The following is a 17,304-nucleotide window of genomic DNA, read 5'->3' as shown; positions in this document are numbered from 1 at the left end:
GCCAGTACAAGCAAAAGTGATGCGAATCACGTGTGAAGCCTCACAGTAACTTAATCCACCGATCGATTATATTCCAACAAAAACGGTCTTGTTAAACTGTCAAAGGTCCATTTTGCATTAATTTCCAGGGGGCCCCCAGCAAAAAGAGGAATCATTTATATTTAGTCTGTTCATGGTTTCATCCACTTTCTGTAATCAAACAATTAAAAGCTACACTCCTATCAGAGGGCCACCCTGGGGCCAAATCTTATCAAACGGGGGTCCGTGGTCTAATTTGTGTCAGTGTAGGGGTCCCTGATGTGAAAAGGTTTGAGAACCCCTGGCCTAGGCTAAACCAGAACCAGGGACTGGATGGTCTAAAGGCTGAACCAGCTGATGCAGGACGAGCCGCACAGTTAGCGTTAGCGTGCCGAGTCTCCATCGGTCATGCAGAAAAAATAATAGTGTTTCAGAGTTGAGCAAACTGTTAAACATTAAACTGTTGGTTACTTTAAAACTCACCTTCATCTGCGTGATCACTGCGAGACGAGAGGGTCTGATCCGTTAACTGGTTACAGATTCATCACGTGACGCAGAGAAAAGCTGAGTCAGTGTTCAGGTGAAGAGTATCTTTAGGAGTTTTTAAATGTGAAAATACTGTAGTTTATTTTGTTACTTAAAATGGTTTGGTACTTTTGTAAAAAGTGCCGGTCTCTCTCAGGAGCAGTTTGGGATCTTCTCTGATCTTTAACTCAACTAAACCGCTGCATCTCACAAAACTAGAACATCGTGGAGAAGTTCATGTTCTTCCACAATTTAATTCAAATATTCTAGATTCACATCGAGTGAAATATTTCAGGTTTGTGTTTTGCTCGATGATCCCAGCTCACAGAAATCAAAACTCCAGTATCTCAAAATCTTTGTGAATCTCAGATTTAGACGCTTTTATCCAAAGTGACTTACAATTGCTGGAAATGTTAACGCCTCTGGCAGCTGGCGGTGAAGTATCTTGCTCGTGTGTCACAGTGAGAATTGAACCCAAAGGTGTGTGTCTTATTGTAGTGTACCAACAGTGTGGATTTGTGCATTTTCTATTAAATAAATTTACCAACCCCGATCACCAACCCCCTACAGACAGCCAAAGCGACCCCCAAAGGAAGGGGGGTTGAAAGGTCGCTTTCTCTAAGTGCTATTCCTGGGCAGTTGGTCGTAAAACAGGCCACCTTTGGCAACAGCCGAGATAAGCCTCTCGGTGCCTGAACTGTTCAAATGACAAAAGAAACTAACCAGAGATTACAAACAGCCTATCGAAACTCTCCTTAAGAGGGGGCAGGAAACCCTAAACTGCCCCCCCACACACGTAACCATGGCAACTGACCTTGCTCTGTGTTTAATTACCTCTCATCAAAGGGATACTCCTTTTCACGCCCAGGTGAGAAAATCCAGGACACCAGGGACAGCCCTGAACTTCTTTGTGTAAACAGACTGCTGTCTCCAAAGACTCAAAGCATTACCTCGTTTAATTAAATAATCTTTTAGTTACTTGATTACGTTTGCCTCTGTTTGATTAGTTATGTTACCATGTTGTTGCTATCTGTTGTTGATATTATTGCTGAAAAGAATCTAATTAAGTTACTTTTGCAGTGTTTTAATTTTCAGCAAGGTTACTGACATTCCTTCATTTTATGTGTAACCAATGTTTGTTCACAATACTTTCTCACACACCTCCTTTAGAAATGAGGATAAAGAAATGTCATACTATACTCTATTAATTGCCAGCTTGAATTTAAGGTTAAATAACTGAATTTCCCAGTTCCTGAGCAAAGATTGTCTTAGGGTTAATCCAAGCTATCGTCATGTAACCTGAGCTCCCCCAAGTGGACGAAATAAGTATTACATACCATCGTATGAAATGCCGGTAATGTATAAATGTCACTCATGACCAATTATTTGACAATTGTTTCCCTTATCAGGTGCTTAAAACTAAGAACGGTACAACCGTTTGACCATTGAGGTCTGATTGTGGGAAAATATTTGATTATAATACGCGCAAACAGATTTTCTTTTCCTTTTTTTTAAGACATATTAAAAGTTTAGAAAGACAGTCCCTCAGGAAACCGGAAACGGCCAATAAGGACTGCCCTCTGGGGAACCACGCCCCAACCAACAAAAGCGCGACACACGAGGTTGTTCGCTCTCTTGTCTCTTGTTCTTTGTGCTCTGTTTTGTTCCTGATGCTTCAACAGCGCTTCGGCACGCGCCCGGCGTGCCCCCTCTCCCGGCAACACCCTAAGAGTTCGGCCCGGCGCAACAAAAGCTTTGTTTCGTTTGAAGCTACACACGCGAAGTGCCGCGACATCAGCTTTTCCCTCGTTTAACAGCAACTTTACTTGCGTTTTATTTTCTTTGGTTTGTTTTGTTAAAAGTTATCAGTCCGTTAAGTTACACTAGTGTAATTCAAGAACAACCAAGTTCTCTTTAAGCTTTATTCGTCGAGCTAACGTCACCGAGGTCAGACCCAGTCACGTGGTCTCGCCAGCGGCAACAAAGGACACCTGAAGAACAGCCGAATTGCGAGACGGAGGACGGCCAACCCTTGAGGGTTTTTCTTCCTTCCAGACACGGAGAACCCCAGAGAATTCCCTAGCAAAAAGCCAGGAATCGGGCAGCTAGCGTGGGACCCGTGCAACAGGCCAAGGCAGGCCGCCAACCTACCGTAAGGCAAAACAAAGCATCCTGTGGTCAGTGATGTCCAGTAGTTGTTAATCCATTATATTCAGTCCTTAAACCCCTAGACAAGTTTAACTGAGTTATCTTCTAATTGCATTCATTAGCTGCCGTATGAGTCAAATTCTCCCACAATAGGAACCCCTTCTCATTGTTTAGCCGGTGTTTATTTCTTTAGTGTATTTAACTGCATTTTATATCACCTTAGTTAGCTAATAAATTCACTGTAATCAAGGAATTGTGTGTGTTGCCTATTTTAAGTCCCTGCCAAGAGAATTTACCCTTCAGATGAGATTGACTGACTGATTAAGATAATTGAGCCATTATTAACTAATTGATCACTAGTGAATAATTGTATAATTATTAAAATGCTACCCAGAGGTCCGGAGACTTTGGGTTAATAACAACTCTGGTGGTGCCCCGAAACGAGAGATTTATGGATTCATTTTCTGAATATTAAAATTCATAATTGGGTATTAATTCTCATAAATTTATTAAAAATCATACGTGGCTTTAGACCTGCTTCATGTGCGTGACAGAGAGCTGCAGCCCGACGATGAACAGTTTAATACCACGTTTCGGTGCCATCAATAAATTAACATTAGTTTTCTTATCCATTGCATTTCAAGATAAATGACGCTCGAGACATAACGTTACATTTTAGGACCCGCAGTATCGATAAGCTCGAACCTTATTGGTTTTCGGGTTTTGAGAAATTTTGGAACCGGGTCCTTTTAGAACCGGATCTCGATCCCCATCCCTAATCTTATCCTTTCATTTATTAGCCGATCAGCAGACTCCTAACTGATGATATTTATTTTAGCCCTCTGTGAGTCAAACAGTAAAGCTTTAAATTAAAGTGACAGTCGCAGCATTACTCATAATTCATAATTGGGTATTAATTCTCATAAATTTATTAAAAATATTACATGGTTTTAGACCTGCTACATTATCCACTGCGCCAACGCCACTTTAGAATCTAGAATTTATATTACAGAAAGGTCGACCTGAGAAGAGCTAATGAACCAAAGCAGCTGCCAAGGTTTCCTGATCCTTTAGTCTCGCTGTGTGGTTTATTGCTCACAGCAGGGGTGTTTCCAGGCCCTTCAAACACTGGGGGCCCAGCCCAGAAATCTGTCATGTTTTCACCTGTTTTCACCTGTTTTCACCTGCCCAACGCCGCCGCCACCTTCTCAGAGTAAGTCTCTAAACAACAGTAAACGACCTGTACTTGTGTCCACACAGGAACGGTCTCATTTTCTGTTCACGCCGTTTGTCAAACTGAACTCAGTTACCGTTTCCTAGGTAACCAGATGAAGGCACACACAGTAACACACACACACAGTAACACACACACACAGTAACACACACACACAGTAACACACACACTGTAACACACAGTAACACACACACACAGTAACACACACACAGTAACACACACAGAGTAACACACACACAGTAACACACACACAGTAACACACACACAGTAACACACAGTAACACACACACACAAACACACACACAGTAACACACACAGTAACACACACACAGTAACACACAGTAACACACACACAGTAACACACACAGTAACACACAGTAACACACACAGTAACACACACACAGTAACACACAGTAACACACACACAGTAACACACACACAGTAACACACACAGTAACACACACAGTAACACACACACACAAACACACACACAGTAACACACACACTGTAACACACACACACACAGTAACACACACAGTAACACACACACAGTAACACACACACACAGTAACACACACAGTAACACACACAGTGTAACACACACAGAGTAACACACACAGTAACACACACAGTAACACACACAGAGTAACACACACAGTAACACACACAGTAACACACACAGAGTAACACACACACAGTAACACACACAGTAACACACACAGAGTAACACACACAGAGTAACACACACACAGTAACACACACACACACACAGTAACACACACACACAGTAACACACACACACACACACAGTAACACACACACAGTAACACACACACAGTAACACACACAGTAACACACACAGAGTAACACACACACAGTAACACACACACACACAGTAACACACACAGTAACACACACAGTAACACACACAGTAACACACACAGAGTAACACACACAGTAACACACACAGAGTAACACACACAGTAACACACACAGAGTAACACACACAGTAACACACACACACACACAGTAACACACACAGTAACACACACACACAGTAACACACACAGAGTAACACACACAGTAACACACACACACACAGTAACACACACACACAGTAACACACACAGAGTAACACACACAGTAACACACACACACACAGTAACACACACAGAGTAACACACACACAGTAACACACACACAGTAACACACACAGAGTAACACACACAGTAACACACACACACAGTAACACACACACAGTAACACACACAGTAACACACACACACACACAGTAACACACACAGTAACACACACACACACACAGAGTAACACACACACAGTAACACACACACACACTTAAAACCGGCTGTGAAAGTGTCGGCGGTCTCATCGATAGTAAAACTGTTCAGTCCTGACGACCAGGAAACTGCAGCACAGCGAGAGGAATGCTGAGGCTTTATGAACACACACAGTTTAACAGCAGGAGTGACATCACTTCCTGTAGAGTAAACGCCACCTCAGCAGTCAGGGCCAGCTCCTCCCAGACTGTAAAGATGATCTGATCACAGAGAAACGTCTCGAGCGTTTCAGCCAGAAACCTTCCTGAAGAAGCTGCAGGATGACGAGCGGCCGGGTCTCCTGCCAGTCAGCCGGGACATTTTAGCCTTTTAGCCGTCAGTATACAGCAGTACAGAGGCTCGCTGTGTCTGGAGCCTCTGTACTGCTGTACAGATGTTGAAACTCTGCAGCCTGTAGGGGGCGCCGACCACACTTAACTCAGGCTGGTTTCATCTCCGTCTGTCTCTCAGGTCTCCAGTTATTAGCCACGGCCAGTCGGGATCGTCTGATCCACGTCCTGGATGCAGGCAGAGAGTACAGTCTGGTTCAGACTCTGGATGAACACTCGTCATCCATCACTGCCGTCCGATTCGCTGGTGAGTCGCGGCATGTTACAGTTGTTGGTAGAAATAAACTCTGCTGCTGATGTTTCTCCTCTGACGTCACCTTCTTCCTGTCTGTCAGCCAATGAGGGAAAGGTGAGGATGATCAGCTGTGGAGCCGATAAGAGCGTCTACTTCCGCACCGCTCAGCAGGTGAGAGCAACACCTGAGTGATGTCACAAAGTAGCTCTTCTGTTTTCCTGAGTGATAAAACTCACAAATCCCTTAACTCACAAAAAACACTGATATTCTGACATTAAAGTGATAAATGTATGCAATAAAATTCACAAATTTGCGATAAAATCACAAATTTATGAGACAAAATAAACAAATTTATGAGACAAAATAAACAAATTTGCAAGAAAAAAATTTATAAAACTTAAATTTACGAAAAAGTAAATTTACTAAAGTAGTAAATTTATGTGATACTTATGAGAAAAAAACACAAATTTATGAGAAAAACATTGATATTCTCAGATTAAATACATTTTTGTGATAAAACTCACATTTTGTTAGATTCTGAGACTAAAGTGGTAAATTTATGCGATAAAAAGAACAAATTTGACTTTAATCTTGCAAGTTTTGAGATTTTTCTGTGAATATCCCTCCATAATTTCCCCCATAAAAGAAAAATCTACAGTGGCCCTAATACGCCGTGGTAGTTTCCATCCACCGGTTTATATGCACACCTTCAGTTGGCACACAAAACAAATTTCAGAAATTTAGAAGTTAGCTCCACCAGCTGTTTATCTCCATTATCCAATCAGCTGCCGTAGATGCAAACAAGCAGCATGTCACGATGTCTTTCCTCGAAATTCAGTTACAATTGGAGCCAATTTGGATTAAAGTTTGAGAAACAGATTCTGTTTTGTTTCCGTCTTTCGCAGATGGAGGAGGGCTTAGAATTCACTCGGACTCATCACGTGGTGAGGAAGACGACGCTGTACGACATGGACGTCGAACCAACCAGGAAGTACGCAGCAGTGGGCTGTCAGGACCGCAGCATCAGGTAACGCACACACCTGTCTGAGAGCGTGCGTGTTAATCCGCCCGCAGCTAAAACAAACATGACGCTTCAGTCTGCAGGCCGGATTATTACCCAGCAGCAGGTGGATTAGGATTAACTGCCATGATGCTTCTTCTTCTCTTGTCTCTCTCTCCCTTCTGGTGCCCTCATTTATTTCTTGACAAACAGCAATACGACGTCATCCCTCAGTTGCTGACATCATTACACTAAATGTACAAACTCTGATGGTGCGTTCATGCGCTGTGGGAACCTCGGCCGCCTCAGATTTCAGACAGTCGGCTGGAGAACAGCAGGAAAAGTTTCCATATAGACGTTATTTTATTTAATAAGCTCCATGTTTATTTATTGTTTCCAGGTTTAACATACTGTTTGGCAGCAGAACTCAAATTTCATTTGCATTCATTCATGTGTTCATTCATTCTGGCATGAACGTTCGATATGAATTAGTTGTTAGCTTTATGGTTTCCTGTCCGAGCCTGGTCTGGCTGCTCTGTGTTGACCTGTGAGATCAGGCCGCCACCTGCTGGTCAGAGTAGGAACATACCACACCGTCATATGTCTCGCAGCATTCAAGACATGGATCTGCTGCGGCGGGAAGCTTTAGGACTGACACCACGAAGACAGAGAGCAGCAGTCCGACGCTACGCCCACACAGAAACAACAGGAAAGGGAAGAAGTGGCGTTAGTAAGATGTATTAATGGGATGTTTATTCATACAGGAGGAGGAGCTCAGTGTAGCAGAATTATTACGAACCAGACTGTTTCTTCAATCATTTCTTTCCTCCTCCTGCAGGATCTTTAACATCAGCAATGGGAAACAGAAGAAGCTGTATAAAGGCTCTCAGGGCGAGGATGGGACTCTCATTAAGGTAGGTCACATGACCCCCCCCAGTCAGTCTGCTGTTTCATTAGCATTTAGTCCACAGGCGTTAACCTCCTCTTCCTCCTCCTCGTCCTCCTCAGGTGCAGATCGACCCCTCAGGTCTCTACATCGCCACCTCCTGCTCAGACAAGAACATCAGTATATTTGACTTCTACTCCGGAGAGTGTGTGGCCACCATGTTCGGACACTCGGGTCAGTAGATCACCGTCTCATGCGTGGATGTATTGATCCGTGTATCTATGTGTGTACTGTGTGTACTGTGTGTACTTATCTGTGTGAGTAACGGTTATTTCTCTGTCGGCCTCTCAGAGATTGTCACGGGTCTGAAGTTCAGCAGCGACTGCAGACATCTGATCACAGTCTCTGGAGACAGGCACGTCTTATTTTTCTTAATTTGGCAGAGATGAATGCATTAGACATGAAGTAGGTTACCATGGACACAGGTTTCTAGCCCCTGTCCCTGGTTATGTCAAAACAAACTGATGATCAGTGTGTGTAAACATGAACTTATGTTACACTATGAGAGTACTAATGAACCCTCTGCGCGTGTGTGTGTGTGTGTGCAGCTGTATCTTCGTGTGGCGTCTCAGTCCAGAGTTGACCATCAGGATGAGGCAGCGACTCGCTGACCTCCGACCTCCCAGCAGCACTCAGAACTCCCAAAATGCACCTCAGCAAAAAGTGGTAAACCTCAGGTAAACGTCGGGCTTGTTTCACAGCTGCTGTCGACACCTGAAGTGTTCAGTGGTCATTTAAGACCTACGCTGACGAATTCTCACGACTTCGGCCAGCAATAAAAACTTTTGGCGTTTGTAAGAGGAACATGAGGAGGGAGGAATGTACGGTCAGTTTTCTCAACAGGGAAATGTTAACGAGTAAGACGGCGACTCGTAGTGTTTTAAACAAGTGAAGAAGGTGATAAAAACAGAAAGTACCTGCCAAGTCCAAACCCTTTACCCCCCCCCCCACACACACACACACATATATATGTGTAAATCCCCTTTCTGCTGCCATGTGATTGGCTGATTAGCTATTTGTTTTAGGTGTACCTAATAAAGTGGTCGGTGTGTGTGACAGATATGAGACTAAATAGTGTTTGTTGCAGCAGCAGCGAGGCGTCGTCTGCTCGTGTCGTCACCATGTCGTCTGACAGCGACAAGGAGGAGGAGGAGGAGGAGGAGGAAGAGGCGCTCCGCTGTCCTTATACGGTCACAGCAGGAAGACTGGAGGAGGAGACAGGTCTGTTACCGTGGCTACACGACATGCTAAATTAGAAATACGTTATTGCTCCCATCGAGGAAATTCTTTAAAATGAGAATCGGTGACGTCCAGTCAGTGTTTCTGTGTTTAAAGACACGTTAGCTTTTATTCTATTGATAACAGAACAGAAACGTGACTCATTCGAGCTTTAAAATGTACACGGACTCGTATTCAGGCTGGAAGAGAAACAAACGCTAAATGAAAATCCACTGTTTTCCTGCAGAAACGTCTGATGAGAAGTTGGACTCTCAGGACTCTCAGAGCAGCAGAGACAGCAGGAAGGTCGGTGGGCGTTCAACTGAACATTCAGCGCAAAGTGTGAACGTTTGTACAAAGAAACAGAAACTTAATAAATAAATGCCGACTCCTCAGGAGGTTCTGGGGGGTCGACTCCCTCGCCGTCGCTGGTCCAGGAGGACGGGCAGCGCGGACGGTGTCCTGATGGTCAAGTCCATGTTGGACCTGAGACTGCTGGACTCGTTCTCCCCTGACAGACCGGAGGAGCAGCAGGCGGAGCAAGAGGAGGTCAGGACACTAACGGATACAAACCAAACCCATAATTTCTCCTACATGAGCTGAACGTGGCGTTAACCTGACCTTATGTCCGGTCCCCCCAGGTGAAGACACGCCCCCCTGAGGTTAGCACCTCCCCGTGCAGCCAGATGAGGAGGGGCCAAGACGTAGAGGCAGGGCTTCACAGGCCCTATCGGGAGCTGGGGAGCACCGTGAGTCTGCAGGTCACCACTGCATGGGTGAGAACACGCACTACCCGACCTCAAGCTTCACTTAGCAGCTTCTTCCGGAGATCTTGACCGTATTTCGTGGTCTTCTTCAGCGAATAGAACTTGCTCGTTGTGACAGCACTAGAGCTTCAGTCACATGATACGAGCCGGTCAGATGGTGTGTGATTCTGTCTGTCCAGGCGGAGGACGAGGAGGCGAGGACCAATCAGAGGCCAGACTTCATCCGGCTTTCCAATCAGAGCCTAGACAGGGAGAATCTGGTGCTATATCCTGACCAATGGGAGGACAGCGTGAGCCTGGCAGGAAGGTAGGGTGGATCAGGTCAGATTCTGTTTGCGTGAAATGTTCCTGCTTTTAAACCCCTCCCCTTCCTGTCAGTGAGTTCCAGGTGAAGGAGGCGTGTCCTGCTGCAGCAGGTGGACGGCGTGACAAACCCAGTCCAGACAGCGGATGCTCACTGGGATTCAGCTCCAGACTGTCCAGTCCAGTCAGACCTGCAGGAGACGGTGAGACGCAGACAGAAACAGACAGAGGCTTTTACTTTGGTAAAGTACTTCCTCCAGATCCACCTGCAGGGGACAGCGAGACGGTTTCAGACCCAGAGTTACTGTCTCACTCGCTTCCCCATGTCCAACAGACTCATTCTCAGTCTCTGTGACAGACGGAACTTTTGCGAGACAAAACTCACAAAATTACAAGAAAAACATGAATTTACGAGATAAATTACTTTTAATTTGTTAGTTTTATTTCCAAACTTGCATTTCTATCATTTCTACATTTGTGAGCATTTTTCTTGTAACTGAGTGTTTTGCCTGCAAATTGTATTATTTTATAATGATTTGATGATTGAATCATTTTAATAACTGTGATGTTTGTTAGTGACATTGAGGTTTTGACTGTCGGTCGGACGCAACGAGCGGCGTGAAGGCGTCTCTTTGGGCTCTGGGTAACCGTGACGGCAGAATCTGTACAAACCAAAGAATCAGTGGACTGATGGAGGGAATAATCAGCTGCAGTCTAATATCTGAGCTGAATCTGGGGAAAGGAAGTATCATAGTACAACAGGGACATTTTAAAGACTTGAAACAGAGTATTTTACAGTGTAGTATTAGTACTCGTACTGCAGTTAAGAATCCAAACACTTCCTCCAGTACTGCAGACAGACTGTCTCACCTATAATCTGTCTCTCTGTCAGACTCTGAGCCCACAGAGCCTTTCAGCACAGATGGAAACTCCTCTGAGCTGGAGGAGGATGAAGAGGAGGGAGGTGGAGGAAGAGGAGGAGGAGGAGGAGGAGGAGGAGAGGTCAGGGCCCCTCAGCTCGTCCCTCAGACTCCAGACCAGGAAGCTTTCCTGAAGGAACACTTTGTGACCCTGGCCGACCTCTCAGGTACAGCAGGAGCCCACATCCTGAAACACACCACCACCGTCAGCGCGACACCGTCAGCGCGACAGTGATTACGACACCGTCAGCGCGACACCGTCAGCGCGACAGTGATTACGACACCGCGACAGTGATTACGACACCGTCAGCGCGACACCGTCAGCGCGACAGTGATTACGACACCGTCAGCGCGACACCGTCAGCGCGACAGTGATTACGACACCGTCAGCGCGACACCGTCAGCGCGACAGTGATTACGACACCGTCAGCGCGACACCGTCAGCGCGACAGTGATTACGACACCGTCAGCGCGACACCGTCAGCGCGACAGTGATTACGACACCGTCAGCGCGACACCGTCAGCGCGACACCGTCAGCGCGACAGTGATTACGACACCGTCAGCGCGACATCGTCAGCGCGACAGTGATTACGACACCGTCAGCGCGACATCGTCAGCGCGACAGTGATTACGACATCGTCAGCGCGACATCGTCAGCGCGACATCGTCAGCGCGACAGTGATTACGACATCGTCAGCACGACACCATCAGCACGACACCGTCAGCGCGACAGTGATTACGACACCGTCAACGCGACAGTGATTACGACACCGTCAGCGCGACACCGTCAGCGCGACAGTGATTACGACACCGTCAACGCGACAGTGATTACGACATCGTCAGCGCGACATCGTCAGCGCGACACCGTCAGCGCGACAGTGATTACGACACCGTCAGCGCGACACCGTCAGCGCGACAGTGATTACGACACCGTCAGCGCGACAGTGATTACGACACCGTCAGCGCGACATCGTCAGCGCGACAGTGATTACGACACCGTCAACGCGACAGTGATTACGACACCGTCAGCCCGACACGTCAGCGCGACACCGTCAGCGCGACACCATCAGCACTACACCGTCAGCGCGACAGTGATTACGACACCGTCAGCCCGACATCGTCAGCACGACACCGTCAGCGCGACACCGTCAGCGCGACACCATCAGCACGACACCGTCAGCGCGACAGTGATTACGACACCGTCAGCCCGACATCGTCAGCACGACACCGTCAGCGCGACATCGTCAGCGCGACAGTGATTACGACACCGTCAGCGCGACATCGTCAGCGCGACAGTGATTACGACACCGTCAGCGCGACACCGTCAGCGCGACACCGTCAGCGCGACAGTGATTACGACACCGTCAGCGCGACAGTGATTACGACACCGTCAGCGCGACACCGTCAGCGCGACAGTGATTACGACACCGTCAGCGCGACACCGTCAGCGCGACAGTGATTACGACACCGTCAGCGCGACAGTGATTACGACACCGTCAGCGCGACATCGTCAGCGCGACAGTGATTACGACACCGTCAGCGCGACATCGTCAGCGCGACAGTGATTACGACACCGTCAGCGCGACATCGTCAGCGCGACAGTGATTACGACATCGTCAGCACGACACCATCAGCACGACACCGTCAGCGCGACAGTGATTACGACACCGTCAACGCGACAGTGATTACGACACCGTCAGCGCGACACCGTCAGCGCGACAGTGATTACGACACCGTCAACGCGACAGTGATTACGACATCGTCAGCGCGACACCGTCAGCGCGACAGTGATTACGACACCGTCAGCGCGACACCGTCAGCGCGACAGTGATTACGACACCGTCAGCGCGACAGTGATTACGACACCGTCAGCGCGACATCGTCAGCGCGACAGTGATTACGACATCGTCAGCACGACACCATCAGCACGACACCGTCAGCGCGACAGTGATTACGACACCGTCAACGCGACAGTGATTACGACACCGTCAGCGCGACACCGTCAGCACTACACCGTCAGCGCGACAGTGATTACGACACCGTCAGCCCGACATCGTCAGCACGACACCGTCAGCGCGACACCATCAGCACGACACCGTCAGCGCGACACCATCAGCACGACACCGTCAGCGCGACAGTGATTACGACACCGTCAGCCCGACATCGTCAGCACGACACCGTCAGCGCGACATCGTCAGCGCGACAGTGATTACGACACCGTCAGCGCGACATCGTCAGCGCGACAGTGATTACGACACCGTCAGCGCGACAGTGATTACGACACCGTCAGCGCGACATCGTCAGCGCGACAGTGATTACGACACCGCGCGACAGTGATTACGACACCGTCAGCGCGACACCATCAGCACTACACCGTCAGCGCGACAGTGATTACGACACCGTCAGCGCGACACCGTCAGCGAGACAGTGATTACGACACCGTCAGCCCGACATCGTCAGCACGACACCGTCAGCGCGACACCATCAGCACTACACCGTCAGCGCGACAGTGATTACGACACCGTCAGCGCGACACCATCAGCACGACACCGTCAGCGCGACAGTGATTACGACACCGTCAGCGCGACACCGTCAGCACTACACCGTCAGCGCGACAGTGATTACGACACCGTCAGCGCGACACCGTCAGCACGACACCGTCAGCGCGACAGTGATTACGACACCGTCAGCGCGACACCGTCAGCACGACACCGTCAGCGAGACAGTGATTACGACACCGTCAACGCGACGTCGTAATCACTGTCTCGCTGACGGTGTCGTAATAACTGTCGCGCTGACACCGCACACTCCGCCTGTGTGGGAAGCCTCTCGCAGGACTGTTAACTGTACAGACGGCTGAGCTAGTCGTTTACCAGCAGTGTGTCATGATAGTGGTAAAAACTCAAAACACAAACTTCAGCTGCTGGATTTTCAACATTGACGTCGCGCCAGCATTAAAAACACAAAATCAATTCATTCTAACGAGATCACTGAATTCTCTGGTGAACATTGAACCGCTGTCACAACAAACTGTCCAGTGGTTGAAGAAGACGCTCAGATGAGTTGCTCTTCCTATGTGGTCTTGCCGGGTCTGAACCAGGTGGATTTAAACAGGTGAACTGTGTTACAGGGAGTCCGAGCCGAGCGTCGCACAGTTCCAGCGAGAGTCTCAGCATCTCCTCCAGGTTCCTCTCCCAGAATTCAGCTGGAAGGTGAAACATCCAACCACACTTTGTGATGACTCGGCACGTTAAGTGATCCTGATCACTGACCTCTGTAGAGGTTCTGGTTCTGTTTCTGATAATGAGTCTTCTCTTTCTCCTCCTCTTCAGTCGGACTGTGCTTCCTCTCCCATCTCGGACCACCGGGGGAGGAGGAGAGGTGAAGGCCCATCCTCGGGTCTCAGAGGTCCGACCTCTGATGGAGCAGAACCAGAACCGGACCCAGGACAAGAGGGTGTCATGGAACCATGACCAAATCCAAAAACCTATCCAGGATCAGACCCCCCCACTTCAAGATCAGGTACAGTTCCAGAACGGAACAAACCAGGACCAAACACGGCCTCCTCAGGTGGGGAACCAGATCCAGCAGGGTACAGATCAGCTGCAGAGCCGGGTGGAGGAGGAGACCTCCTCAATCCAGCACCGGCCATCCCCTCTTAAGAAGAAGGTCCAAACTGTGGTGGAGTCCAGGAGGAACCTGGGCCCGACAGCCCGGGCTGCCGCCTCCCATCTGAACTCCTCCTCCGGACTTCGGAAGGCTCAGTCAGTCCAGAACCTGCTGAGCGACGCAGGTAACAGATCAGGAAACAGGTGAGCAGTAAGATCCAGACTGTCAGAGGACTTAAACTTCACCTCTCTCTCCTCAGGTGAGTCCTCTCGTCTGTCCAGGGAGGTCCCCCCTCAGCAGCTCCTCCCCCCACAACGTCCCACCACCCTCCCCTCCTCCCCCAGACGCCCCCCATCCACAGCCCCGCCTCCTCAGAGACCAAGCCCCGCCTCTCCCCGGTCCCCCCTGCAGGAAACAGCCGCCGCTCCGCCTGCTCTCAGCACCCCGAGGAAGTCTTCGTCCTCCTCCTCTTCCACGCCGGCGGTGCCTCGGTCCTACATGAGCCCCACCGCCAGCTCCATGGCCAAGATGTCCCGCTCCGTCTCTGTGGGCGACGGCCTCAACATCTCCGACCCCGAGGATCCCGCAGTGACATCATCGGCGGCAACAGAAAACTCCTCCTCTCAGGTCAAAGAGACTCCGCCTCCTCTTGTTGCTGTGGTGCCCTCCAACGCAGCTCTGGCCACGCCCCCCCACGTTGCTGTTGTCCCCGTTGTGGTCGCCTCCTCCTCCAGTCTGGGTAACCAGGTGGCCCCTCCCCCCCGCGGTCTCCAGGCTCGGGTCCCCTGCAGCAGCAGGCCGCTGCCCGACAAGCTCTCCCTCGCCTCCTTCTCACCATCCACCTCCTCGTCTTCCTCTTCGCGGCCTCCTCCGGTCTCCATCTCCCCCGTAACTCCCGCCCGGCAGGGGGAGGAGCCTCAGACTCCTGCAGGTGGCAGCGGCGAGGAGCAGAGAGGCGACGCAGGTTTGGACTCTCATCCTCCTCCTCTTCTTCTTCACCCCTTCATCCTGTCGTCTCTCCGTCGGGGCTCTGGGCTCTGGCTCCGCCCCTCACCTTCATCCTCCTCTTCATCACTGCACTCCTCCTCCTCTCGCTCTGTTCTGACGGGTGAGACGTTTCACTCCTCTTTCTTTGTTGTTACTTTTCTTCTTCTTCCCTCCTCCTCGGGTTCACAGGACTGCGGAGCCTGAGGCGGCTGTCTGACTCACCGCTTCATTTCCTCAGTCACGCTGTCGAACATTTTAAATCCCTGATAGACAGGCTGTTAGTTTTTTACCCAAACGTGACGCTTCATGATCAGTCGGTCACCGATGTGAGGACAGATCTGTGCACAGCGTGGATTTATAAAATCCATCTTTAACACTGTGAGCTACATTACTGCAGGAATCACTGTTTAATCTGTATAAAAGTGATCAGTGATCCGTCCTGGCGTTTTTAGCAGGCTGGAGATGACGGGACTGTCTGAGTGAGGATGACTGTGGTGCAGCTCAAACACAGTGTTGCATTATTTGCTGCTGACGGTCTGAATGAGCCAGATTGTATTAATGTAACAGACGTCAGTTTGAACAATCAGTGACAGGTCTGACCTGCTGGGTGGGACCGTGGCGATCACAGGTCTGACCTGCTGGGTGGGACCGTGGCGATCACAGGTCTGACCTGCTGGGTGGGACCGTGGCGATCACAGGTCTGACCTGCTGGATTCATTCGGCAGCGTTCATATTTCTAGCTCCTCTCTCTCTCTCTCTCTCTTTGTGCAGACCAGCCAATCAGTGTGGAGACCTGCAGAGCTCTGACCAATGAGCTGCAGAGCTGCTTCAAGAGGGCGACACACCTGTACAGGAAGGTGAGTCAGAGGAAGCTGAACGTTTTAGTCACATGTGGAAAGTATGACGTCACCACGTAGCGACCTGATGCTCACCTGTCTCTCTCTCTGAATCTCTCCAGGTGAGCGGCTCCTCCGCCGAAGACTCCGCCCCCGACCAGCGTCAGATGGCTGTCGTCCTATCAGAGGCCTTCCAGGCAATGAGGGCGGAGCTGGACTGTCTGCCGCTGGGCGCGCCGAGCCTGCTGCGAGTGGAGGGGGGGCTGGGAGGGGTGGGGGAGGTGAAGACGGCGGCTCTGCTGGAGGAGTACTCTCTGCTGCTGCTGCAGGCCGTTCACAGGAGGATCAGTACCCACAATGCCGAGTGACTGAACGCTCTTCATCTCCCTCCTCCTCACAGATGAAGGATCTGAAGCCATTTTGATTTTCTCTGGACTTTTATTCCTTTGTTATGCAAGAATCCCTCGTCTTAAAGGAACGGCGCGTCGAATCGTCCGACCGACGTCTGAAGTTTTTAAAGACATTTTTCCGACTGACTCGTGGGTGTTTTTCCTTTTTCATTCCCGCCGTTCGTTTGGAGGGAACCACAACGATTGAACGGGTTATTGATTACTGTTATAGAAACCCTGATGTTAGCGTGTAGAGAGTTTTTACAGGAGCAGCATGAACGTTACAGACTGCAGGTGTGACTTTACTTTCTGTTTGTATTATTCTGTCAGACTACTGAACGCCTGAACTTTACACACTGACTGTCATGTTTTTCTAAAATCATGGATTTAAAGTCATTTTTAACTAACCGATGTACATTTTATATTGTGGGAGAATCACTTGAAGGGGCTGGCTGGGTTTAACTTTGGGGTTCGGTTGTTT

The 17,304-nt window shown here is 49.2% G+C and overlaps 1 protein-coding gene across 1 annotated transcript in view; it reads left to right on the top strand.

The window, feature by feature from the left end:
• Window positions 1-17,136, top strand: part of LOC119910674 (mitogen-activated protein kinase-binding protein 1-like) — a 33,534-nt gene extending 16,398 nt beyond the window's left edge. The window contains exons 12-30 of the mRNA XM_038729401.1: window positions 5,734-5,859; window positions 5,948-6,018; window positions 6,753-6,874; window positions 7,686-7,761; window positions 7,856-7,967; window positions 8,085-8,148; window positions 8,342-8,470; window positions 8,884-9,014; window positions 9,259-9,317; window positions 9,408-9,560; window positions 9,653-9,787; window positions 9,958-10,085; window positions 10,157-10,284; window positions 10,974-11,168; window positions 14,133-14,214; window positions 14,335-14,795; window positions 14,871-15,575; window positions 16,370-16,455; window positions 16,557-17,136. Coding sequence (XP_038585329.1) covers window positions 5,734-5,859; window positions 5,948-6,018; window positions 6,753-6,874; window positions 7,686-7,761; window positions 7,856-7,967; window positions 8,085-8,148; window positions 8,342-8,470; window positions 8,884-9,014; window positions 9,259-9,317; window positions 9,408-9,560; window positions 9,653-9,787; window positions 9,958-10,085; window positions 10,157-10,284; window positions 10,974-11,168; window positions 14,133-14,214; window positions 14,335-14,795; window positions 14,871-15,575; window positions 16,370-16,455; window positions 16,557-16,802 — 3,209 coding nt within the window. The 3' untranslated portion in view covers window positions 16,803-17,136. The remainder of the gene's footprint in view (window positions 1-5,733; window positions 5,860-5,947; window positions 6,019-6,752; window positions 6,875-7,685; window positions 7,762-7,855; window positions 7,968-8,084; window positions 8,149-8,341; window positions 8,471-8,883; window positions 9,015-9,258; window positions 9,318-9,407; window positions 9,561-9,652; window positions 9,788-9,957; window positions 10,086-10,156; window positions 10,285-10,973; window positions 11,169-14,132; window positions 14,215-14,334; window positions 14,796-14,870; window positions 15,576-16,369; window positions 16,456-16,556) is intronic.
• The last annotated feature ends 168 nt before the right edge of the window (window positions 17,137-17,304 follow it).

This window comes from Micropterus salmoides, unplaced genomic scaffold (assembly GCF_014851395.1).
Source record: "Micropterus salmoides isolate LMB-PRFRI ecotype aquatic unplaced genomic scaffold, ASM1485139v1 Ms_hic_scaffold_19, whole genome shotgun sequence".
In the NCBI taxonomy this organism is placed as follows: Eukaryota; Metazoa; Chordata; class Actinopteri; order Centrarchiformes; family Centrarchidae; genus Micropterus; species Micropterus salmoides.
This window is presented reverse-complemented; position numbering and strand designations above follow the sequence as displayed.